Raw genomic sequence first — 23924 nt, 5'->3', positions numbered from 1 at the left:
CGACCAGCCTGTGAACTCAGCCTCTCAAGCTGGTCGCTCCTGTCGTCGGCCTATGCCCTGAGAGAGAGGACGCCTGAGAGTCCGCTGATACCTATGTTACCGTATGTACTCAGCTACATGTGTGCTGACCCGCAGTAAATTTTCAAGCGTGCGCATGCGTCTTCTATCTTTTTTTACACAAGTGAATGTGTAGCTGGCGGTGCCCGCGGAGCAGACACGTGCGTGGGCGGCCCGCGGGCATTCGTGTCGAGTTTTTCCTTTCGTAGTGTCTGGTCCGAATGAAGCGAATTCGCGCCGTGGAACGTCACGGAGGTTTTCGAGGTTCCACGTCGCTGCGATAAGACAGGAATGTCACCGTCAGATACGGCTTTGCCTCGGCGGGTCTGCCTTTCCCTGTAGGCCAGGTGCCGCCTCAGAGTGTTCGAGGCTGCGTTCATACTCTCCAGCATGCGGATAACGTGGTGCTGACCCGCCGCACTCGTTACAGGAAGGAGCCGGCAGTAACCCGTATGCGCAGATAGGCACTAAGCACAGATAGACCATCTCGCAGAGGCTGCGTTGATAACACGGATTCACCAAACACGAGCGGCGGGCGCGGCTCCGCACGAGCTTCGTGTGGGCGCTCTCTGCGGATCCTAGTCGCCCAATCGTATGCAAGATGTCCCGAGGCACTCTGTTCATCCCCGTTTTGTACAGTCGAGATTTTTGGGTTCGGAGTCTAGGCGCTAGACTCAATTTTGAACTCAGCAGGGCGCAGATACACGTCTTAGCGTCCCCGGCTTCCTTTTTGCTGCAGAACCCTTGGTGTTGACAACTCGCGGCGCGCCGTGACGAGCCCTGCCTTACACTTGGCGATGAGGTTGAATCAAGGGACCGATGCAACTGGTCGGCGCGCAGATGCTTGCTCACCGCCTACACAGAAGGCTAGTGGATTCTTGGGTCGCTTGCCACGTGCAATTGGGGTCTCAGCACCCCGCGAGGCCTTTCTTTGCTGCGTAGCCTTACAGGCGATGTCTTCTTCAACTGGTATGGCACTTGGTCAGGTCTCCAGCTTCGCAGTACGTTCACCTTAGGCGACCTGTGGACGTGTATGTGCCAAGCGAGCCATGTCGTTCCCGTGGGGGGTGACCGTCGATCGTAGAGCCAAGAAAAGTCAGCGTATATCTATGGCTGGCGCAAGGCAACCAGGCTCGCGTGCGTTAAAATTCATTGACGGCGCGTCGTGGCCTCGATGAGCCGCAATCTACTATACATGCGTACGAATCCATGGCACACTACCCGAATAAGACTTCCACGAGCTTGCAGCGTTGTTCGTGTGTATCGGGAATTGAGGCCTTTCCTCCTGCGGGCGAACCGTTGCCTTCTTTTCGCGACCGGGTCTGCGGCAGCGCGGAAGTCCGCTGTCATGACAAGCTGGTAAAGCATTTCCGTGTGGCGTTGGAGCAATCCTCGGATTCCATGGCCGGTTTTGCCTTTTTCAAAGAGGGAATGCCGTCAATACACAGCGTAGGTCTATATGCGCTACGAGAGGCCTGCAGCTCCGTTTCGGTCGCTCCAACTGGTGACTCCACCGTGTGTCCCCCTAGTGCGCGGCCGCGCCAAACCGGCAAGACGTTGCCCTTGACGAGGCGGACGGCTAACTAATTCGTTTAGCTAACTTTTTCGCTAGTCCGTTATGTGTTGAGAGACGGCCAGCAATGCCGAAACTTGCCGAGAAAAGCACGCCTTTTCTCCTCGGAGGGTTTGTCGCCCTTCTCTTGGGAGGCGGTTGATGACGCACCACAGTTCCGGCCTCCGCGAGTTCAGCTTGATGGGGGAGACGGCTGGCTGCCTTGCCCCAGGTGAATGCGCACTTTCATCCTCGCTTGATTCTTATAGTACTTGTCGCCCTCCCTCCAGTTTGACGTCAGCAGCCGCATGTGCCTTTCTAGCGGTTCATTGTTTTTGCGCCGTTTCAAGTTGGCCTCTCTCTCGCCGTCGTTTTTCGTTCCCCTTTCCACGGACAATCGAGCTCGCCGTCGTCCTCACGCACAACCTCCCGTCGCTTCGCCGATTATATGAGATTCTGACGAGAGTGGACTACCTTCTCCAGTCAGTTGAGGTTCGCTTCTGGCCGTTGAACACATCGCTTCCGTCTCAGTGGCAACTCCCAGACGAAAAACCAGTTTTGTAGAAAGCGCCGTTCTCTACACCCGCGCCCGCTGCCCTGGGAGCGAGGCCACAGCCCGGCCGCCGGTGTTTGTGCGCCAGGCCAAACCTGGCACGGCCGCTTCGCCGACTTTCAAACGTCTTTTTCCACGAAAAAAGCGTCCCCCATTTCTGTGTTCTCATTCAATGTTTCATCTTCCGTGTCGCTGCGCGTCTAGATTGCGAGATGAGAAGCAAACACCACTAGGTAGGATCGTTCTGCCATGCCATAGTCTCCTCTCTTAGCCAGCCACCGCGTAGAGTCTGCATGCGTGGCTGTTCTGGCCATCTGATCGTCGTCGTCTCTGAGGCTCGAGTGACTCAGCCTCTCTCGTCTCTTATTATAACTTAACGATCCAAACGTATCGCCTCGCGTGTTTTAGAGTCCTTTGCAAGTATCTAATGCATGCGCATTTTTTTTGTAATACAAAACATACAAAATCGTAGTTCTCAACCCCGAGTTACCGCTTCCGCGTAACGTTCTGTGCCATTTCAGCAAATTGATCACTACGTTCTCGCAACTGACCATCCTGAGCCTATACGTGTGTCTTCACGGCGTTCAGGTTTACTTGCCTGCAAGCCTGCCTGTCTTGTAGGAGTGTTAAATTGATGTTGCGTGAGGCTTTTTCGTGACCCGCGAGTCTGAGCGGAGGATACAGCTGACGTCATCGCTGGGACCGCTCGCTGTGTTTCGTGGGTTTTGCTCTCTAGCAATACGGATTCGATTTGAGTGGGAGAGTCTCTCTAGTCCTTCTTCAAAGATCTACAATCTCTTCTTTTCTGCGCATTGAAGAGGACAGACAGCACGGAGACGCGACCTGTCCAGGTGTGACAAACGGCGCCAGGGGGGAAAACGACAACCAGCTGAAGCAGGGAGGAAACAACGGTGGGCAGCAGACGTGTGGCACCTGGCGAGATAAGAAGCACCTGAAAATGGATGCGCGTTAACGCATTTTCTGATGATTCGCGACTCTTTCTCAACTATGCGCGATTTCTGGTCGGCAGTGGCTTCTCAGATTATCCCGTGTTCAATCCTGGGGCTGCGCTCCGCCTGCATCGAACCTTTCAAAAGACGAGCCTTATTCACTACGCTTTTTCCCGATATCCTCCGGAATCCCTTTCCTGTCTTAACTCCGTGTCATCTTTCCTGTATCCGTACACCTCAAGTGCTCGGTTCCTACAGCTTACTGGGTGTACAAACATCGCACGGGGCAACTGGACAGCGCCTAACTTCAGGCTCTGCAGAACAGTGGAAAAAAGGGACCGGCACGCCCCTGCCGCATTCTTGTTTTTCTCCCTGTTTCCTCTTCTCCCCTTCGCCTTTGCTCTCCCCCCTCGCGGGGTATCCGTCTCTTTGCGGCTGTCAAGGACCTCTGTTTTTCTCTCCTTCAGTATTCGTGACTGCCTCATCGCCTCTCGATCACGTTCCTCCTCGCCCTCCGTCCTCACACCGTCTACCTTCTGCGGCGCCGCAGGTTCCACCTGTGGCTTCCTCGCATTTGCCATCAGGCACTCGCCGTTGCCGCAGGCTCTCTCTGGAGTATCCCGGCGCGGAATCCGCGTTCGTTTTCGCGACTAGCGGCAGCAAAGTTCGCGACGAGCGTGACGAGGAAAGCCAGGCCAACAGCGCAGACGCCGCGGAACGCCGAAAGCGCAACGGAACTGCCACCGCCCGCTCCACCGTGTCGGCGATTCGCATTTCTCTTCCGCGCGACTCGCTGCGCTTCGACGAACAGAGTGCGGCGAGGGCCTGCAGCCAAGAGGACGCCACACACCCGGGAGCGCTGCATCCTTGCCCGGATTGGGAGCGGGCGAGGCTCCCTGAGAGAGGCGCACCAGGCCTGCGGAAGACGCCAGGCGAAGCAGGAGCGAGGAAACCGGAAGCCGGGCGCCGAAGCGGAGACGCCTCGACAGCGGCTTGGGATTTGCGACAGCGGATTCTCTTTGGGCTGCCGCCGGTTTTCAAACCCGTCACAAAGGACCACGAACCCGCCTGCGACTCAGAACCCCCGTTCGCCAGCCAGAAGCCTGCGGGGCGCTCCAGCGATCCCAAGCCTGTGGGTGGAAGCGAGCTTAAGGTCCTGCACGACGTAGGGACGGACGGAAAAAACCGCGGCTTTGTGAGGCCGGCTGCGTATTTCGTCGGCAAAGCGTGCGAGGAGGGTCTCGGTGCGACTGTAGCGCCAGCGTCACGGTCAGAGCCGTCGTTCGTTCCGCGCATCTCCCTCCCTTCGTACGCGAAGAATCTCGGCAAGGAGGCGAAGTCGTCCACGGCGCCGTTCTACGAGGCTGTTTGGTGCAGGCCGTCGGCAGACGCCGCGCGAGAGAGAGACAGCGCCGGCGCAGGTGAGAGCGCGATCGCAGGCGAAGAGCCTCCTCCTACGGCAGCGAGCGGCTCGGGCAAGCCCCTGCTGTACGCGCGGCGCTCTCCAGCCGAAGAGGCGAATTTGTCCTCCGGAGCATTCTGCTGGATGTCCCTTATGCGTCAACTCGTGGCCGCTGCGGACTCCCCATCCCACCCGCCTTGTCTGCTCCCTTCCCGGCGGTGTCACGAAACCCTGCCGGTTCCCGCGGGCCCCACGTCGCTTGCCCAGCCTCCGCCTTCGTACTACCTCCCCGCCAGCGCGCCTGCTTACGGCGGCGCCGACTCCCCGCGACTTCCTCACGCCTCCTACAACGTCAACGGGCTCTATTGTCCGTCGTCGCGGCGCTTCCCGCCTCCGCGCGACCCGATGCGCACACTTCCTCGCCAATACGTCTTTGAACCGCCTCCGCCTTCCTCTGCGCCTCCGGCGCTCCGTCTCCCGCAGGCAGACGCCTATTCGCCCTCGTCGTATCCGCGATTCACGGCGGACGCCGCGGAGGCATCCCCGGCGCCCTACCCGCCGCGCGCGGCGTACTACTCGCCGTCCTTGTATCCGCACCCCACGCTCTACTCGCCTTCGGCGTACCCCCCCGCGCCACCCGTCGCGACCTGTGCGCCGACCACGCGGGTGCTTGAGACCGCCTACTTCGTCCCTGCCCCCTCGCATTCCCGCAACGCGCCCTGTTCTCCCGCCACTGTCGTGACCGAGGCTCCGCAGCCGTCGCCGGCGCGAACGTACCCGCAGTCCCCGTCCGACTCGCGCTTCACCAGTGCGAGTTCGAATCCCCCCTTCTCGCCTTCGCCGCAGACGCTACTTGCGCGGACGCAGTACCCCGCGTCGCCTCCAGAGTCCCGCGAGACGTCGGCGTCGACTGCGCTACTCGAAGCAGACTCCCCGCCTCCGCCTTTCCCAGCCGCTGCCGCAGACCCTCCCGCGCTCGCCTTTGCGTCCGCGCGCGCCGTCGGCGCGACTCCGTCGCTGCCTTCTTCTGCAGGCCGCTCGCCCCTTGGGTCCCCTGTTGGAGCACAGAGGCCCGCGCAGATGTACCCGTCACGGACGGGGAGCCGAGTTTCCCCGGGGGCCAGTTGCCCCGCGGGCGCTGCGCAGAGCTGTCGGGCTTCTCTCGGGCTCGAAGGCTCGCCGCCGCCTACCGCGGTGGAGCCGCGTCGCCGCAGCCTCGAGACCGGCCCTTCGCCGGAGATGATTCGTGAGAAACTCCACAAAGTCATGGACACCCCCGTGAACTTCAAAAAGAGCGCCTGCGCGTCCTTCAAGTGAGCCAGGAGATGTCGCAGGGCCGGCTCCGTGTGCACCGGTTTGGGCGCGTCCTCAGGGCGGCCGCGTCGCGCCACCAGTTTCCGCATTTTTGATTTTCTCATGCCGGCTTCGTACAGAGGATAGGGTACCTTCTTGTACCAATATACGTTGGCTCCGCAGTTAGTTTTTCAAGATCTAACGTGATCTCCTATATGCCAGTGCCGCTAGGGAACTCTTTTGGCTACGCGGCGGGGACTGCAGACCACAGGTGAATGATCAGAAAGTCCAAAGTATAGTCCTAAATCAGATGAAACTGATTTATGTCGGGTAGCAGAACTGGCTGCCAGAACTGAATAGTAAGAAGTATCCTCAAACGCTATCGATGGTCACTCAGCCCGCGTGGGGCATGGGTGAGGACGCTGCGCAAGCGTTTTGGCGAGCCGCGCGAGCCTCTGCGTTTCTGCTTTGTTTTTTCTCCGTGCAGGCAGTTTGACAGCGACGGAGACGGCTTACTGTCTTTTGACGACCTGCGTCTGCTCATTGCGCGCCTCTGCCGCAACTTGCAGCTGCCGCCAGTCGACGACGCAGTGCTGCAGGTGATCTTTACTGCGTTCGACTCGGCGAAGCGCAAACAGCTCGACATGCAGGACTTCTGTCGCCTCTACTGGGAGCTCCTCGGGAGAATTCGAGACAAATTCTACCCCACCAAGAAGATGCTGGTGCGCCGCTCAGTCTTCGTCGGCCGGCGGAACCTGAGCGAGTCGAAGAAAACGATTGACGGTGGGTGGACAGAAGAGACCGCGGTCGCAGGAGGCCTCTGCGCGGCGCCGGCTCGTTCAGACCGGCCGTCTGCGCGTCGAGACTGGGCATTCCAGTCTAGTGCTAGGAACTGTATTCTCGACAGCTGGTCTACCCTGGTCTCCGCTCTGCCTGGTCGTAACTGATGTATTCGTCATGATGCTTCTCGATCTGCACGCAACACATTCGTCACGAAACACATATAAATTCGCACTGTAGCTTATGCAGCGGCGTGTGTGTGTGGTGTGTTCGGGCCGTCGCTGGCGTGTCTCCGCTTCTGTGCTTAGTTTGGGAGGTCGCGCGAGCCTCAGGCTAGGTGCCCCCCCTCGCGACCAGGATTGCAAACTCGCATTGTCCTCGTTGCCTTGCAGACCTCTTCACCTTCAAAAGAAAACTCGGCGCAGGGGCGTTCGGAGACGTCCACTTAGTTGAAGAGAAGAGGTACGGGAAGACGCAAAAAGCATCTGCCGTGATGCTTCCGTCCAGACGATGTAGTTTTTCTTGGTTTTCTTGCCTTTGACTACGAGGCGTCTTCGTTTTTATTCTTTGCTCACGAAATCTGCGGCCGACGGAAAGAAGAAAGCATCTCCTCGTTGATCTCGGGCTCGGCGGCTGGGCTGTTGATGAGGAGATATGAATGCGTTGCTTGTTGATACTGACACAAACGTACCTTGACGCATGTAACTTGACTCGAAGCGCGCTGTTTTTGCTCGGGGGCATTGAAAGTCGTTGCCCGCTGACAGCGGCGAAAGCTGGAGTTCCTGCAGACGCATGCTTCCTGGGTCCCTCTATAGGCTTCAATTTTACACTTTTTCTCATGCGTTTCGATTTGCGATTTGTCTGTGTGTGCGGCGTCCAGTAGCGGCTTGGAGCGAGTGATAAAGACCGTGAACAAAGACCGGAGTCAGGTCCCGATGGAGCAGATCGAGGCTGAAATCGAAGTTTTGAAAAGTCTGGATCACCCGAATATCATCAAAATCTTCGAGGTCTTCGAGGACTATCACAACATGTACATCGTGATGGAGTAAGCCGGTAAAAGGGCGTCAGGTGCAGGCTTCAGCTCCGCACAGCCGCGAGGCTTTACTCCTCCTGCATGCGTCTGTTTTATACGCGTCCACCCGCATGCGGCCATACTTTGTCATCTTCAGCAAAACTAAATGCACGCTAGAGCACATATATTTATTTATATATACATATGTTTGTTTGAACAATTGCATTCCTTTTGATAAACATATATATTCATACGTCTGAATAGATGTATTTCTGTATATATATGTGCACATTTTTGCGTGGATGTATTCCTCTCAGACTGTTCTGCTCCAGTAAGAGTATGCGTGTGTGTTTCTATCTGGTAACCCCCAGACGTATTCTTTGAAATACTTCTTCATCGTGGCAGTACTGATGTCTTGAAATTATGTCCGCTGTGTTCCCCATCGTGTCTGTGTGTCTCTCTGCATGTCTCGCAAGCCAGCAGACTCCCGGGCTTTTGTGATGGATTCGAGGTTTTGCGAAACTTTTCTTTTTCTGACTCAGGACGTGCGAAGGCGGTGAACTGTTGGAGCGCATTGTCTCAGCGCAGGCGCGGGGCAAGTCTCTCAGTGAATGCTACGTAAGTCTGTGCCCCTGTCGGGCCTTTGAGCTGAGGAGCTCTCGCGTGCGTACCTATTCTTGGAGGCGTTCGTAGAAAGATACAGATTAGTTTGCTAGCCAGTTTTCTGCGGCGCGTGTCAACGCGATGCCAGAATGCGAAGTGTTGTTGCTTACATCAAAAGCCGACGCTGGGCTGTTCGCGTGCCGTTGTAGCGCCCGGCGCCCCTGCCGCGTGCTGTTTGCCTTTGTTCTGTTTCTTCTTTTCTCGGGTTTTTTCGTGCTTTCTCGTCTACTCTGTGTTGCGAGAGTCTGCGTGCGTTTTTCGTTTGGTCAGTACTCGGTCATGGACGCGCCGTTTGTTGTTTTCCGTTTTTTTGTTTTTCCCCTGAATTTTCGTTTTTCAGGTCGCCGAGCTGATGAAGCAAATGATGAACGCACTTGCCTACTTCCACTCTCAGCACGTCGTCCACAAGTGAGATATTGAATTGTTTTCTTGGTGTGCACGCACTTGCGATCTGGTGATTTTCTTGAAGCGTGGATGTCTTTTTCCCCTCGTCGAGTTTTTTTTTTTTCGAAAACGTTGACTTCTCTGTGCGTGCGCAGCTCCATGTGTTCCTGAGAGCTGACGTCAGTTCGCTTCCTCCTGCAAGCCTGATGTCATCGCCGCCGCCCACGCTTTTCGAATTCCTTTGCCTGTCTCATACATCTGCGCATGCATATACATCTACACGTGTAAACGCATACGCATATGCATATATATATATATATATATATGTACATTTACACGGGCATATACATAAATATGTAGATATGTGGAGACGCATACGCATATATATATATATATATATATATATATATATATATATATATATATATAGGTGTGTATTCGCGGGCCGGATCTGTGTGAGTGGTGCGTTGCACCCGCTGAGTCTCGCGTCTGGCAGCCTGTGCTCTGACTCTCTTCTCTTTGGATGTCTCGTTTGCTGGAGGAATATTTCTGGCTTTCGTGCGAGTGCTGCGCAGAGATCTGAAGCCGGAAAACATCCTTTTCCAAGACAAGTCACCTCACTCGCCGATCAAGATCATCGATTTCGGTAGGCGCCACTCCCCGCATTTTTCCCGCTCAAATCCTCTCGCAGAGAGACAAAACTAAGACAGGCAGACTCACCTAAGCCACACACCGGCTCTCGCGGCTTCTTGGTAATCTATTCATGCACAGACGCCTCTAGTCTTGGACGTGTGCTTTGTTTGATGTACACTACCGCGCTCTCCTTTCCCAACTCGCGGTATCTATCTATCGCTATCCATCTCTATCTATATCTCTATCTGTCTCTTATCTATCTCAATTCATCTCTATCTACCTCTGCCTCTGTCTGTCTCTACCCATCTCAATCTATCTCTATCTAGCTATAGCGTTCCCTATCTCTATCTATCTCTATCTCTACCTATCTATATCTATCTATATCTATATCTATCTCTATATATGTATATCTGTATCTATCTCTATCTCTACCTATCTATATCTACTATATCTATCTGTATCTATCTATATCTATCTCCATCTATCTCTTTCTATCTCCATCCATGTCTGTCTCTATCTGTATCTATCTATCTATATATATCTATATTTATTCTTACATCTATCTCCATCCCTCTCTATCTCTATACGCATAGCATGTGAATATTTAGATTTTCTCTCGATGGCGAGTCCCTGGAGCACTTTGAGGTTCTCTGTTTTTCTCTTGAGAAAAGGCACAAGTCTGCCTGGATGACGTTTCATTTGCAGGCCTAGCGGAGCTCTTCAAGAGCGACGAGCACAGCACGAACGTCGCAGGAACTGCTCTGTATATGGCGCCCGAAGTGTTCAAACGCGACGTCACGGTGAAGTGCGATGTCTGGTCGGCAGGTAAGACCCTCCTTTTTTTCATTTATTTTTTTGAATTCGGAGTCGGTGCCATATCCCCTCCTACGTGTTTCCCTCAGATACACTGAGTGGGTACGCGCTGACTGCCGCGGTTCGGTTCACACGCCTTCTTCTCTGTCGCTGCGTACAGAGATTTCTGTCCTGTATTTTCCTTGTCGCCGCGGATTTGCTGCCCGGTATTTGCACAATTTTGTCCCCGCGTCTTTGCGTGCGTTCTTTGCAGGCGTTGTCATGTATTTTCTTCTCTCGGGTTGCCTGCCGTTCACCGGCACGAGTCTCGAAGAAGTTCAGGAGAAGGCCACCTATGGTACCTCGAGCTGAATGCCCCACTTTCATTCAAATATTGATATATACACATATATATCTAGATATACAGATATATAGGGAGATTTTCAAATCTGATCAACAGGGATACAGACGTACGGTGCGAAACATAGGTGTCCGTTATGTGGACGCATTTGCGTGCGAGTCCAATGTGCGGATATCTGAGTCGCTCGTCTCGCGTAGAACTGCATACCTTTAAGACGTGCAAGGGTCAGACTTCCTGTCCGCGCAGCGTGTCGATATGCGTATATACGTCGTCATATGTTGACTTTCTCAAGTTTTTCTGTTTTGCGGTCCGAATCTACTGTGCCCGTGTGGCGCGGCGGACTGCAGTGGTTGTGCAGGCGAAGGCGCTAGGGAAGGTCGTTCTTTCTTTTTCTTTTGTTTTTCCTCTCTTTTCGCAGCGGAGCCGAACTACGCGTTAGAATGTCGCCACCTGACGCCGCAGGCCATTGACTTGCTGAAGCGGATGCTCACGAAAGATCCGCGGCAGAGGCCGTCCGCCTCAGAGGTTCTCAAGCACGTCTGGTTCAACCAAGCGAATACCGCGGAAATTCAGATTTCCCCGCTCATGTGCGACAACATGAAGGTGAGGGAAGGCAGCCGCTAGACAATCGCGACTTCCGAAAGGCCACAAACAACACCCTCCGTAGAGGTCAAAACGGCCTTTTGCGGACAAAGGTGTCGTCACAAACACGTCTCTCTATCTGTCCATATATATATTTCTATTTGTTCATCCGTCTATCCATCGATCCATGTCTATCTATGAATCTGTCTATACACAAATAGTTATATATATATATATATATAAATAGATGTGCGTATCTGCACGTAAATATAGGAGTGCGACCAAGGTGTTAGAGAAAACGTTTTATCATCGGAATCGGATTCCGTTGTAGGTGTGACTGCGGCGCTCTGCATATATTTGTGCTCATCTTCTGATAGTGAAAAGATGCCTCTCTTGTCTCTGGTTTCTCTTTTCTCAGAGATACATGCGCCAGAGCCACCTGAAAAACGCGCTAGTGAACCTCATGGCGCACCAGCTGAACGTGACAGGCCAGCAGATCCGCCACATCAATCAAATTTTTCGGCAGCTGGACAAAAACGGCGATGGCTTGCTCTCGCATCAGGAGCTGACTGAAGGTGAGTCCATGTCCCTTTCTTCGCGCGCTCTCGAGCGGCGCATAACTTTGTTCTCGCTACCTGCGGTTTCTTCAAATAGCTTTGAAGAAGTGTCCACTTACTTTTTAAAGTATGCAGTCTTCAGGGATCGGCTTCACCGTCTTGCTATCTCGCCAGCATCTTCAGCAGGTGGGGGCCTTCATGTCGCACATAAATGTGCGCTCACCGCTCAGCCATTATATATATATATATATATAAATAAGGTACCATATATATATATATATATATTTCGGGTGCGGGCATGTATGCCGAGGTCCATCTACTTATATATATGGAAGAATATATGTACTTTCTCTGCATATGGATGGCAGGGCGTGTGGTGTTGCGAGTCTCCGGGGGCCTGGAAAGACGCGAGCGGCGAAAGGGAACTAGTGGCGAATGCTGAGATGTTTTCAGCCGGGAAGTGAGCGTCCAATGCATGCGCGTGAGAGTCTCTGTTTGTCCCCCTCTGTTAGGTGCCGTTTGCAATCGTCTCGTTCTCGCGGTGTGCGTGCAGGCCTGTTGGAGGCGGGAGTCCCTCGCTGGGACATCAACCGCATTTTGCAGTCCGTTGACGTAGACGACTCAGGGAACGTTTCCTACACAGAATTCCTCGCGGCGTGCTACTCGTGGCAAGAGACCGAACTGAACATTCTATGGACCGCCTTCCAGAAGATTGATAAAGTGAGAAAACAAGAGGGAAAAGCTGCGCGGGGGGACTGTGCTGTACGCCCGTTGCTTCACTTGCATGGCGGATCACCAAATAAGAAGATAGCTGGAATTGGAAACAAAGGCTTGGGGTTAAGTTGGCAGGGCGTTCGCGTATCGAACGTCATGTGTAATTTTAAATTTTGTGGTTGTTTTTCAGGATGGCGACGGCAAGATTTCCGTGCGCGAGTTCTGCGACCTGGTTCTGGGACACGACAACAAACTCGTGCCCGAGGAAGATATGGAGGGACTTGTCGCGCAGATGGACAAGAACGGAGACGGCCTGGTAAGCGGAAAAAAGAAACACAATGCAAGTCATGCCGGCTTTGCCGCGGGTGACTCACCGGCAGAACTTGCAGCGCCCACAGGAATGCAGGCTCAGTTACGAATCCCCTTATTGCATGCGGAATGACGCTTGTGGATAATCGAGATTGCTTGAGAGTTAACCTGTGTTTGGAGTCATCTTTTTAGCTTATGAGGCCATTTAGCAAGAGTCAAAATCTGTCCCTGTGTGTGCTTCTTCGCTTTCTCTTCAGATCGACTGGGATGAGTTCGTCGCCTACATGCGCCACGAGGAGTGACAAAGGACGTTTCGTTTTTCTCTGTTTGCAGCCTTTTCGGTCATTTTTAGCGTGTTCTCGGTCGCCTTAGTCTCCATCGTTTCTGAGGTGTCGCGCGCTTTGTCGCTGCTGCCCTGCTTTTTTTGTCGCTCTGATGTGTGTATTTACTTACCGAGCGTGAAGCTATGCCTCACCGATTTTCCGTTGATTTTCGACAAGCTCATCCCCGATTTACAGGTATTTGCTTCTTCAATGTAGGACTCCGCGATTCACTCTGGAGCTGTAGTATATGTGGAGCTCTTTGCCTTGCAGCCCCTCAGGGGCGAACTGCGTCAACGTGTGTGACCGAAATGGCGATCTATACATATATAGATAGGCAGTGGAATTTGCGTGACACTGGGAAGCGCTGGCGGTTAGAACGCATCTCGCAGACCTAACATGGGAAGGAGTCTTACTTCGTTTCCAGTGGAAATGCAGCGGAGGCGCGCAGGCTGCGAGGCGAAATACGCAGCAAGGAGTCTGCAAAGCTCAGCTGTTTCCGGTGGTGTGTTTCCGCGGGCGTGTGTCGATGCCGCTGGCTCTGGAGAGAGAGGGAGGCAGGCAGAGCCAAACGTCAGCATGTCACATTTGTGATAATGGGGAAATCTTGTGCGAGATCGGCTAAACACCGTTCTATGTTGCATTTTTATGAGCGACACTTTGATGATCGTCGGCATCGCGAAATGGGACTGCGGGTGTCGCGCGGCCTGGCGTGGTGACTTTGCGCGCTGAGGCTGTCCATTGGTAGAAGGTCTTTTGTTCAGGCGCGCCGCACCGTCTTGCGTGGTTGGTTCCACCAACGCCTCTTTTGTATTTCTGTGTTTTTCCGATTCTAGTCTGTTTTTCCTGTCTGCCGCTTCCCTCCGCGTATGTGGGTTTAGGGCGGCAGAGCTCTTTTTTTGTGAAGATTCCGAACAACGGTGACGCGTGTCGGGTTCACGAGAAAAATCCGAAATATTTCCCTCTTTCTCGCCTAGTCAGAGGCCGCTTTGCTGCTCTCGAGGATGCTTCGCCCTCGCGTATTCACTGAGTCAGCCTTTCTACCTCACGGAGCCTGGACCCATCTCCACATGCTTCCATCTCAGTCTTCTCTCGTTTGCCTTGTTCGCGCGCCAACATCTCGGATATCTCTCCTCGGTATCTACCTTTTTCTATCTGCTTTTTCGCGTCTCGCCCACGTGGCGTAGGCGCCGTCTTTATAGAGAGAAGCGAAGCGCGGAAGAGTGTCTCGGAGGCCGCTGCGCCTTTCTAATCCGCTACGGCGCTTTCTGTTTCTTCGCACCCCGCCTCTTCCCGAATGTGAGCGAGCATCACAGCGCCTCCAGGCTGGGCTGAGGGTCGGCGGTGTCCGTATATAGAAAACGCGTTTGCGTGTGCGAATGAGCTCGCGACAAAATTGGTACGGCACACGCAGATGCCGTCTACAACACCGCCACACACACACGTGAGAAAACACCTTCATACCTTCATATATACTAATATAGTTATAAATATTGAAAATATAAGAAATGAGGCTATCGCTTTACATCTGCAGGAGCTGCACTAGAGTCCAGCCGCAGCCGTCAGCTCCAAGAGGCGCCACGTCTCTTGGGTAATGCCTGTCGATTAGCGGTTTGCGTAGAGTTTTCTCTGTTTCCCGTCCTTGCCGAAGGCCTTCTTCATCTTCTTTCGCTCGCCCTCTTCTGTCTTCTCCCTTGCCGGCTCCTCCTTCGCGCCTTTGTTCGGGTTCTTCCTCTTCAGCGAAAATATGCGCGAGCCTGTCGACAAAATACAAAAACGAAAAAGCTCTCATATCGCCGCGCGCCGTCCGACTGAAGAAACGCAACACGAGAAATGGGCTGCCGATGCACACGGCGAATACCTGCGCGGCTAGTCGCGTACGCAGCATCTGTGAAAGAACGCATGCGCGCAGCTTCTCTGGCGCGACGCCTCACACACGAGCTGCTTCGCGCTTAAATCTATGGAAGGCTCCTAGGCGAGCCCACATGCGGCACCATAAACGTTTCACGGCAGAACTCTTCAGCGAAACAATCTCCCTCGGATGAACAGCGGCTTTACCTGTGAGCGAGCCAGGTCGGCCGATGGCGTCCTCGAAGTCGGCGTCGCCGAAGGCGTCCATCGAGTGTTCCTGAGAAAAAGACAAAAGTGATTTGCGCTGCCTGAGCTGCATGTGCGCAGGCGGCGGAGTGCGGAAGGAAGAAGAAAGACTTCAGTGTGCCTTTGGAACGTCGAGAGCGGGCAAGCGAAGGAGAGAAAGAGAGAGAGGGAGCAAAACGGGACGAGGAGTCTCTTGGAGGCTGTGCGCCTCCACGCACGGTCGCTGCGCGCCGCCGGCAGGGCCTCAAGGCCCGCCGAAGCTCGAACGCGTCGCGTCCTCTGGCTTACCTTCATGGCCTCTTCTCCGCCTAGAGCTTCGACGAGGTTTTTCAATTCAATCTTTTGCTGCTTTTTGACCTGCTTGGCGCCCTCTGCCAGCTCCTCGCTAAAGCTCTGCGACGGCAGCTCGCCCAGGAGAGGTTTGCCGCCCTCAACAACCAGCCGCCGGGACGCGGACCCCTTGTTCCACTGAGAGTCAACTTCTGCTTCAACTTGCGCCTCTTGCATTTTCTAGAAAACGACACAAAGGAGAAAAGAAAAGGGAGAAGCATGCATGCAGTTTAATTCAAAAAAACCCAATCTGAACAGAGAAAGAAAATCGGCACAGTCCGCAAATCGAGTTCGGCCGCGAAGGCAGGACCCCGCGAGCCTAACTCGGACGAACGTCAACTCCCTGATCAAAGTCTGAATGGCGTGAAGTCGAGGAGATCCCATCTCAATAACAAACGTAGGAACAAGCTTGCTGATTCGAGGCGGAACACTATCCGCCGGTCGTGGAAAAGAGCCGCGAGCGGCCCTCGCACTTGACCGCGGTTTCGCGCGACCGCACAGAGATGCTGACGCATACCTGGAAGAAGGAGACGAATTTGTGGATTGTTTTGTTGAGCAGCGCCAGCGTCTGATTCGGCGGAATGTTAAACTCGCCCGAAACGTCGTCGGCTTCAGAAGACAGAAAGAAAAACCCGCACACGGATGAAGCTGCTGGCCGTGTCTGCCTCTCTCTCTCGCGTGCTGAACTCGTCTTCCTCGCGTCACTCTGCATGGACTTTCCGCCCTCTGCATCCATCCTGTTCTTTCACTTGGCATTTGCGAATCTTTGTGCTTACGCGTTTTCCGCTGCAGGCCGACAGCGAGAAGAATCACTTGTTGCAGATGAGAGAGAGCGACCGCGGAGGCCGAGAGCGAAGGCACGCGCGCGTTGAAGTAGAGATTCGCCAGCGTGGGAAGCAGATCCAAGATAAGCGGCAAGTCAGCCAGCTGCTGCGCGTACTTGCGCAGCCTCGAGAGGTCGTGGACTGAGAAGAAGTTTGCGATCTGAAAAACACGCGAGGAAGGGCGAGAAAATGAACCTGTAGACTCGAGGTCAGCTTGTCTATAATGAACCACAAGAAGATACCAAGGCCACTCGGGCACACCAGGCCAACCTGGCGATACTATACAAAAAGATCGATCATACATATACATATACATACATATTTACGGGTATATACGCAAATACATATTTATATATGTATATATGTTTTGCGGGGATAGGCCTGGAGTCACGCAAAAGGCGCTAGCGTAGACGATTGCGAGTATATTCGTTTGAAAGATAAGCACCGGAGCTGGCGGCTCGTTGCGAGATCTGCAGGCCGCCCGAGAGCTCAACGACACGCACGTCAGTGAAGGAAGCTGACAGTCACTCGACTCGCATGCGAACGCAGTGACAGAGGTCATCTAGGCAGACCAGAAAAAGCATGTTACCACATACGCGTGATTTCAGACACCGCCAGAGGTGAAAGTGGCGCTGAGGTGAATAAAACCCTCAACAGAGCGAGCAAACGAGAGAGCAAAAGAGACAAACAGGCAGACCAAGAGGGCCTGGAGTCACTCAGAAGCGTGCCCAGACACTTTTGTCTCACTCCCGACAGAGAGGGAAGGGCGTTCGAGGCTTGTTAACCTCAACGCGAGGCTCGGGACTCTCTCGCTCTCTCTCTGTGAGGCACTCCAGTTCGCCTCACACAAGGTTGGAGTTGGACTTACGTTCGCCATGGAAATCGGCGGGAAGGGGCCTTCAGCCGCGGCTTCGGAGCCGTCGCCGCCGTTTCGGTTATCTTTTTCGCGGGAGCCCGACGCGCACGTGACCAGACAGAGCGCGAGCGACGCCGGCAGCCGCCGGAAAGCTCCCCCCAGAAGCTGCAGAAAACGCGCGCGGAAGTCCCACGCGAACCCCGAGAGCCACGCGCCGTCTTGGCCGCCGACCAGCTGAAAGTGACAGAAGCAGCCAAAACGCGGAACAAATGCACAAACAACCGGCGCACGTAGTCACGCGAGAGAGGAGCCCAACTAGGCAGCCACGGCGCGCAACAAGGTAAAAGTAGAAATCAGAAAAAGAGAAAACTGGATAGACCACCACCGCGGAGAGGCCTCCACACAGGCACGAACAGCGCCCCTCCTCCTTTGCATCGCTGCCTCGCTCCCTCTTCTCTCTCACTTTCCCTCCCTCTCTGTCTCCCTCCGTTTCCCTTTTTCTCTCGTTCTCTATCTCTGCCGATGCCGCAGTTCCGACCTCGTTTGGCTCGCGGCTAGTATCGATGCCTTGCCACTGATTGCGCTTGCGGACGCGTTCGTCTTCGCCCTGGAGGGAGTCGCGAAGCGGGGTGAGGCGCCGGTCGGCGTTCGCAGGTCTGAGGAGGATGCAGCTAAACTCGCCAGTCACGTCAGTCACGCTCTGACGCAGGTAGACCGGGACGAAGTTCTTTCGAGTCCAGAAGCGCAGCAGCGACGCCGAGAGCCCAAACGCGACGCCGAGGTAGTCGACCGTGAAGTCCGGATGCGTGGAGCGACAGGGCGAGAGGAGCGGAGGCGCCGGGCGCGGGCGGAAGGTCTTCATCGTGAGCACCTTTGAGGCGGCGAAGGGACGCGCCCGCCCCTCGGCCGCCTCAGCGCGCTTCTCCCCCTCCTTCGGCGTCCCGCTGCGCTTGCCCTCCTCTTCAGACGCTTCCTCCTCATCCGCCTCTTCATCGTCATTCTCGTCTTCGTCCTCACCGTTTTCGTCATCTTCTTCCTCCTTCTCATCCGCGGTCGAGACTGCGGTGAGCGACGGCGCGAGGGACGGTGTCGCCTCGCTGAGCGCGACGCCCTTCATCTCGAAAAAGTCGATGAGCTGCTGAAGCGCTGCGCTGCCGTAGCCTAGCCGCTGCAGTGAGGGGTGGCACGCGATGCGCACGACGCGAGCCTAAAAAAATTTTTCAATTGAAAAAAAAAAAGGCGTGTCCGTGACAGACGGCTCTCCAAGTTGATCTCCCCCCCCCCCCTCCTCCCTCCTCCCCCCCCACGGCCGCAGTGAGCGCAAATCGAAGAAAATGCTGCTTTCTGCTTTTCTATTTCCCATTTTCGCGTCGCCTGCAAGCGCAGGGATGAATGCCTAGAGCCAACGGAAGGCAGTCAGGATTTCCTCTTTACACAAGCGTCGAAACGGCGCACGCCGACGAGCGCGATTCTGCGGAGAATGAGGTCGCGGAAGGGACATCGCCGCACACCGAAGAAAACCTCACACATGCAGATCTGCAGCTGGCGCGTGGGAGACACAGAGTTTCGCGGTGGAAATAGCTAGTGTGTATAGATATGGATCTACAAATATAGAAGCACTTATACACATAGCCGGATACGAATTCATAGGTAGAAAGATATATATCGACAGAGAGATCGGCACAGATGGACAGATAGATAGATTGATGACTACATAAATAGATAGATCTGGACAGATGGATCTGGACAGACAGATAGATAGAGAGATTGCTGATTAGATAAATACTGGACAGATAGGCAGACAGACAGAAAGATGAATAAATACCAGTTGAAATAGAGCCAGATAGACCCCTAGGAAAAAGTATATATAAGGGCGAGAGTTGCCAAGTAATGCAGGCGCGCCTTACGCCAGTCAGAGCGCCAAAGTCTTCGCCGACAAACTGCTGCGCGAGCGTCCACGGAATGAGGTCTCCCGAGGGTCGCAGGCCACGTCCCAGCGCCTGCTGAATCGCCTGCTTCGACAGACTACCCTCGATGGACACCTGAAAAAAATCACAAAAAACATGAGAAAATATAAACATTCGTGCAGGCATACACGCGCGAGCGCAGCAGAGCAGCCGAAGCGCAGCTCGCCTGCCGTCCTCCTCGAAACCGTCTGCAGCCCCGGGAACTCGAAACAAATACAGATTAAGAGAGAGAGAAAGAAAAAGGAGTAGAAAGAAGAGGAGAAAGAAGCGAGAGGGCAGAATATTGGCGGGTCTGATTTTCATTGACGCAGACGCCGCCTTTCGTTTACCTGGATGGCGCAGTAGATATCCGGCACGGTCGCGGTGTGCTCGTCGACAGGCGGTAGGAGCGCAAAGAGAAGGTGCGCGGGAGCGTCAGCCATCAGCATCAAGTCGTTCGGGCTGTTTTTATAGTGCGAGGAGACAAAGAGAGAAAGCAAGTTCTGCAGAAACGCCTCAGAGGCCTCGTGGTACGAAAAGAGCGCGTCGCGGTTGACCAGATACAAGTCGCACTTCGAAGCCGGCGGCAGCGGCGCCTGCAAAGAGACAGACACACACCCCAGTCCAACGACGCCAGGTTTCTCCTCGCGGTGTTCCACGCGAAGCATTCGCCCACTTACACATATATGTACATAAGCATTCATCCATATGTCTCTACATATATACCTACGCGAATACCAGACTACATGCGTTCGCGGAAGGAGAGCTTCTGCCGGTTCGACTGGAGTCTGATGAACGACGCCTCCGCAGGAGCAGGCAACCCCAAACTGAGGTCTACGCGCACACGGGGTGCCCAGACGGAGTCGAGTTGCCCAGTCAGCGAAGGTGACTTGGATGCCGCCATGCGTGTAGCTACGGTACACAAAGGAAAAATATAGTGCACTGTGACCTCTTTGTAGGTCGGACGTTCACGCCCAGAAAAACGCGTGGATCCCGCGAGACAGAACTCCCCACAAGCGAGAAACTCCCGACGTGCGCACCCCCCTATCCGCCCCGCTGTCCCTCGGAGTCTGCGCCTGGGGTACGACGTGGGCGAGTTTTTTCGGTTCGGCGCCTACGTCAGAAAGTTTGAGCGGCTCAGTGGCGCCGAGGCAGAGGAGGTCATGCAGCCAGGCCTCAACGCCGTCGCCGGCGGAGTAGCGGATCGGCGTGGAGAGCGAGAGATGCTTCAGCGACCGCGAGCCAAAGCTCTTCGAGCTGCCCAACTTGTTCTGCTTCAAGTCTTGAATCAGCTTCAGAGAGAGCGCGCGCCCCGTGCCCTCGTAGCCGTGAACAGTAGAAGACAGCAGGACGACGTACGGGCCTGAAAAAAACGGAAAGCCAGACGAAGACAGAGTTGAAGACACTCGCCACGACAGCTTCAGTTTTCCACGCGCAGGCGACGCCCAAACAGCTGAGAAGGCGCGAGAGACGCGCGAGGCGAAGGCTGGCGCGAGCCAGAGAACGACTCCTCACTTCAAACGTCTGTTTTCCCCAACCCGAATCCACACCTGACACAGAGATGGGCACGTCGAGAGAGAAAAAAACAGACAAAGAGAGCGATCTGCAGACGCACATGCTCCTGGAGGCCGTTGAGTCCAGGCAGAGAAGGCTGACGGTGGAAGCTCAGCGGTGCCGATGAACACAGAAACGAGCGAGAGAAACAGATTTCGCTGAAGCGACGGATCATCACAGAAGAATGTGAGAGGCAGCTCTCGCCGGCACTTTATTCGCGCGGTCTGTGTTGCGTTTTTTCTCGCCTCTCACCGAACAGCGCCTTGACGGCGGGGAGGGGAATGGAAGCTGCTTCATCAATCACGAGGAGCTCGGCCTGCGCGAGGCTTTCGCGTTTGTCGGGGGTGATGAAGACGACGCTCTGCTTGTGGTGGCGGCGGACTTCGATTCGCGTCACAGGCCGGTTCGCGCCGCGCGCGGTCGCCACCTCCGCCGGCGAAGAAGACGCGAGGCCGCTGCTGTACGCGGAGTGGGGCGAGGCCGCGGAGGGTTCCTCGCGGAAGACGTCGAAGTCGCTGTGCTCCTTCAGACCGAGCGCGACCAAGCCCTGCGCACCAAGAGAGCAAACGACTCCAAACGACGCAGCGATGCGGCTCTGCGCCCGGCGAGCGAGGCCGACGCCTTGAGGCCGCCCGCGGTGCATGCAGAGGGCGCAAGAACCGCCCTCCAGGAGCGACAGCGAAGCGTCCCTGTCGGGAGCTCGGCCCTCGGGGCGACTTTGCAGCGCGGAGAGTCTTCAGAGCGTTGACAGCCCGCTCGTATCGCGAGGACCTGAGTGTCTTACAGCCGTGTTGCCTGCGTCCAGCGGCACGCCTCGTGCGGCTTCGCCTGCGGGTGGAGGGCTGTGCGGCACCTGCTTCTCACCTTGACGACGAACTCGAAGAGAGTCTTCACGTTCTCGGCGGAGGGCGCGGAAACGAAGATGCTTGAGTAATCGTAGGCGACCGCGGCCGCGACGGCGATGCCGAGGGCGGCGCTTTTGCCGCGTCCGCGGGCCGCTGTGAGCGCAAAGGTCTGGTGCGACTGCAGCGCGCCGAAGGCCGCGCTCGCCGACGCCGGCGTCTGCGCGCGCTTGGCGCTGTTCTGCGTCGCGAGGCAGTCGAGGAAAGCGAGCACAGTCTTCGCCTGATCGGCCGTCACGCAGAGCTCCACCAGCGCGCCGACGGGCGGCGTCTCCTTAAAGTCGCGCTTGATGCCGTCCAGCTCCTCCTTCATCCTCTTCTTCTCCGCCAGAAGTGCCTCGGGCGAAAACGCCTCCTCGCTCCCTTCTTCCCCGGCCGCTGCGGCCTGTCCCTTCGCCGCGCCCTCCGGAACCGCCTTGAGCGAGACGAGGTTTTGCGAGAAGGCCGTGAGCGGTAACACGTTCAACTCGTCGTCCACGATGAGGCAATTGCGACACCGCGCCAGCGACAGAATGAAGCGCTCGTTGAAGCGCGGCTTCACCTGCGCGAACCGCTCAGTCTTGAACCTGCACCGCGCAGCGCACTCCGCGAAAATATTAAACAACATCGAAAAACATGAAACAGAAAAAACAAAGTGCAAACAAACAGACTGTCTCCCGATGTGTATAGGAAAATTCAATAAAAAGTGGACAAAAATGAGCCAACTCACAGGCGGCCTCCGAAAGTGAAAAAGCTCGAAAAAAAATTGTAAAAAAAGCGCACACGCGCAGACTGCCTCCTGGTCCTGCCTGTCCCGCTGTGGACGCGAATATGTCAATTTGTTCCTTGCAAAATCGAGGCGCACGCCTACCGAGCGTGGATGTCCATGCTCAGGTCGTAGAGCTGTTGGAGGGTGGCGAAGGACCGGAGGAGGAGGCAGATGATTCCGCCGCCCTGCACGGTCTCGACAGTGCGGCAGAGGATGTTGGGGGTCAGCGCCTCGAAATCCTGCAGAATACACATGCCGAAGGTGGTGCCGAGGATGTTGTGCGTGTCTTTGTAGTAACAGAAGCGGATGTTAGTAGAGGACATGAAGAGCTCGAAAGGGTCATCAATATTTGGGTCGTAGAGCCCGCGCTGGATCTTCTTCTTCACTTGCTTCGCGCGCTTGCGTCGGTGCGAAGAGAAGCCCAGGTCCTTCTTATAGCACCAGAGAACTGACGGCTTCTGCGCCGGGAAGTAGCGATGCAGCAGGTAGTGCAAGTTGATCACTTGCTCCGAGCCGCGGTCGCCGATGAGTACGAAGAACGAGCGATGGCCCAGCTGGATGCAGTTCTCAACCAGCGTGCGCACACGCGGATCCACGCGCTTCCTCATCTTGCCAAAAGCGAGAGACAGAAAAGAAAAAACAGGCGAAACAACGCGAATGACGCGCGGCTGAACTCCAGACCCCCAGAAAGACGAGAGAAAAGCCGCGCGAACGAAGCCAAGGCCGCCGCACAGAAGAGACTTGGTGGAGTGTACGCGGAGAGGCGGGCGAGAAAGGCATTCGCTCAGAGAGAGAGGAGGACACTTCTTCCTCCTTCGTCGCCCTGATCCAGTGGAGGCCAGAGTGGACGGTGGCGGCAGCTCCCACACAGTGAGGAGGCAGAAAATGATAGGGAAGCGGAAACGAGCGCGCCGAAGACTCTGCCTGGCTCGCCGTCGCTTCCCTCGGGGTCTATGTGTACTCTCAGAACACCTGCCCTGCAGTTTGACGCAACAGAAAACGCTTCGCGAAACAAAAAGTTGGCAGAACTATCGAGGCAGGGGGTGGACAACACACGAATCCAAGAAGAGGGCAAAGCAACAATAAAAATAAGGAGACCAGGGAGGCTGCAGAGACGGACACAAAAGAAGGAAAGAAGAAAGCAAAGGTCGAAGCAACTGCGAGAGAATGTAGCTCTAAAATTCTGGTCGACCCAACATGCGACGACAGATTTACGCAAGGAAGCTGAACGTCTGCCTGGGGTGTACATACACCTCAACCTCTGTAGGCAGATGAGGAAAAACGAAAGACAGTGCGGCGATGTTTCTAGAGGCTTTTTTTTTCGGTTGAGCATACCACTGGCTCTTTTTTAAGGGCATCACGGCCGATATGCGAGAAAATCGCGGCGCATCTCTATTTTCTGGTCCTGCATGCCTTATGTTTGACAGCTTTGCGCAGATTTTTACGCATTTCCACAGATCACAGACGAAGAGCGATTGTCCCTCTAATCGTTCGTCCGCTTCGACCTTATCTTCTTCGAGGCTTCGTTTGTTTTTCCTCTGTCCGACGTCCCTGATCTGTTCTGCTTCTGCCTCTCTGGCAGCTCTGCGAAGCCTCGCCCCACGCATGCGCGAACAACTTCGCGGGTCCGGCCCCACGGAAAAACTGAAGTTTATTCTTTTTCTGGTGGATTTCTTCACGTTTCCGCTTCGGGAGCCTCGCCTCAGGTTGATCCCTTGCGTTTCCTTAAAGAGAAAGGGTATCTTGCGCGACT

At 55.1% G+C, this 23924-nt stretch overlaps 2 protein-coding genes across 2 annotated transcripts; one reads left to right on the top strand and one right to left on the bottom strand.

The window, feature by feature from the left end:
- Positions 1-2334: 2334 nt before the first annotated feature.
- On the top strand, positions 2335-12896 carry BESB_039480 (calcium-dependent protein kinase CDPK6; the record flags this gene model as incomplete). Its single annotated transcript, XM_029362534.1, has 15 exons — positions 2335-2395; positions 3580-5827; positions 6295-6590; positions 6980-7049; positions 7468-7632; positions 8142-8217; positions 8603-8670; positions 9222-9292; positions 9985-10104; positions 10346-10429; positions 10851-11035; positions 11433-11589; positions 12125-12291; positions 12476-12601; positions 12852-12896. 15 exons carry the CDS (start codon positions 2335-2337, stop codon positions 12894-12896), a joined length of 3939 nt encoding a protein of 1312 aa, XP_029221499.1.
- A 1623-nt stretch (positions 12897-14519) lies between these two features.
- On the bottom strand, positions 14520-22779 carry BESB_039470 (ATPase (DUF699) protein; the record flags this gene model as incomplete). Its single annotated transcript, XM_029362533.1, has 13 exons — positions 14520-14671; positions 14973-15042; positions 15300-15521; positions 15859-15950; positions 16118-16325; positions 17034-17255; positions 17560-18228; positions 18929-19063; positions 19318-19563; positions 20086-20330; positions 20774-21068; positions 21386-21989; positions 22274-22779. The coding sequence occupies 13 exons, from the start codon at positions 22777-22779 to the stop codon at positions 14520-14522; spliced, it is 3666 nt and encodes a 1221-aa protein (XP_029221498.1).
- Positions 22780-23924: the final 1145 nt, after the last annotated feature.

This window comes from Besnoitia besnoiti, chromosome II (assembly GCF_002563875.1).
Source record: "Besnoitia besnoiti strain Bb-Ger1 chromosome II, whole genome shotgun sequence".
Taxonomy (NCBI): Eukaryota; Apicomplexa; class Conoidasida; order Eucoccidiorida; family Sarcocystidae; genus Besnoitia; species Besnoitia besnoiti.
Note: the sequence above shows the minus strand (reverse complement) of the source record. Positions and strands in the feature narration are given on the sequence as shown.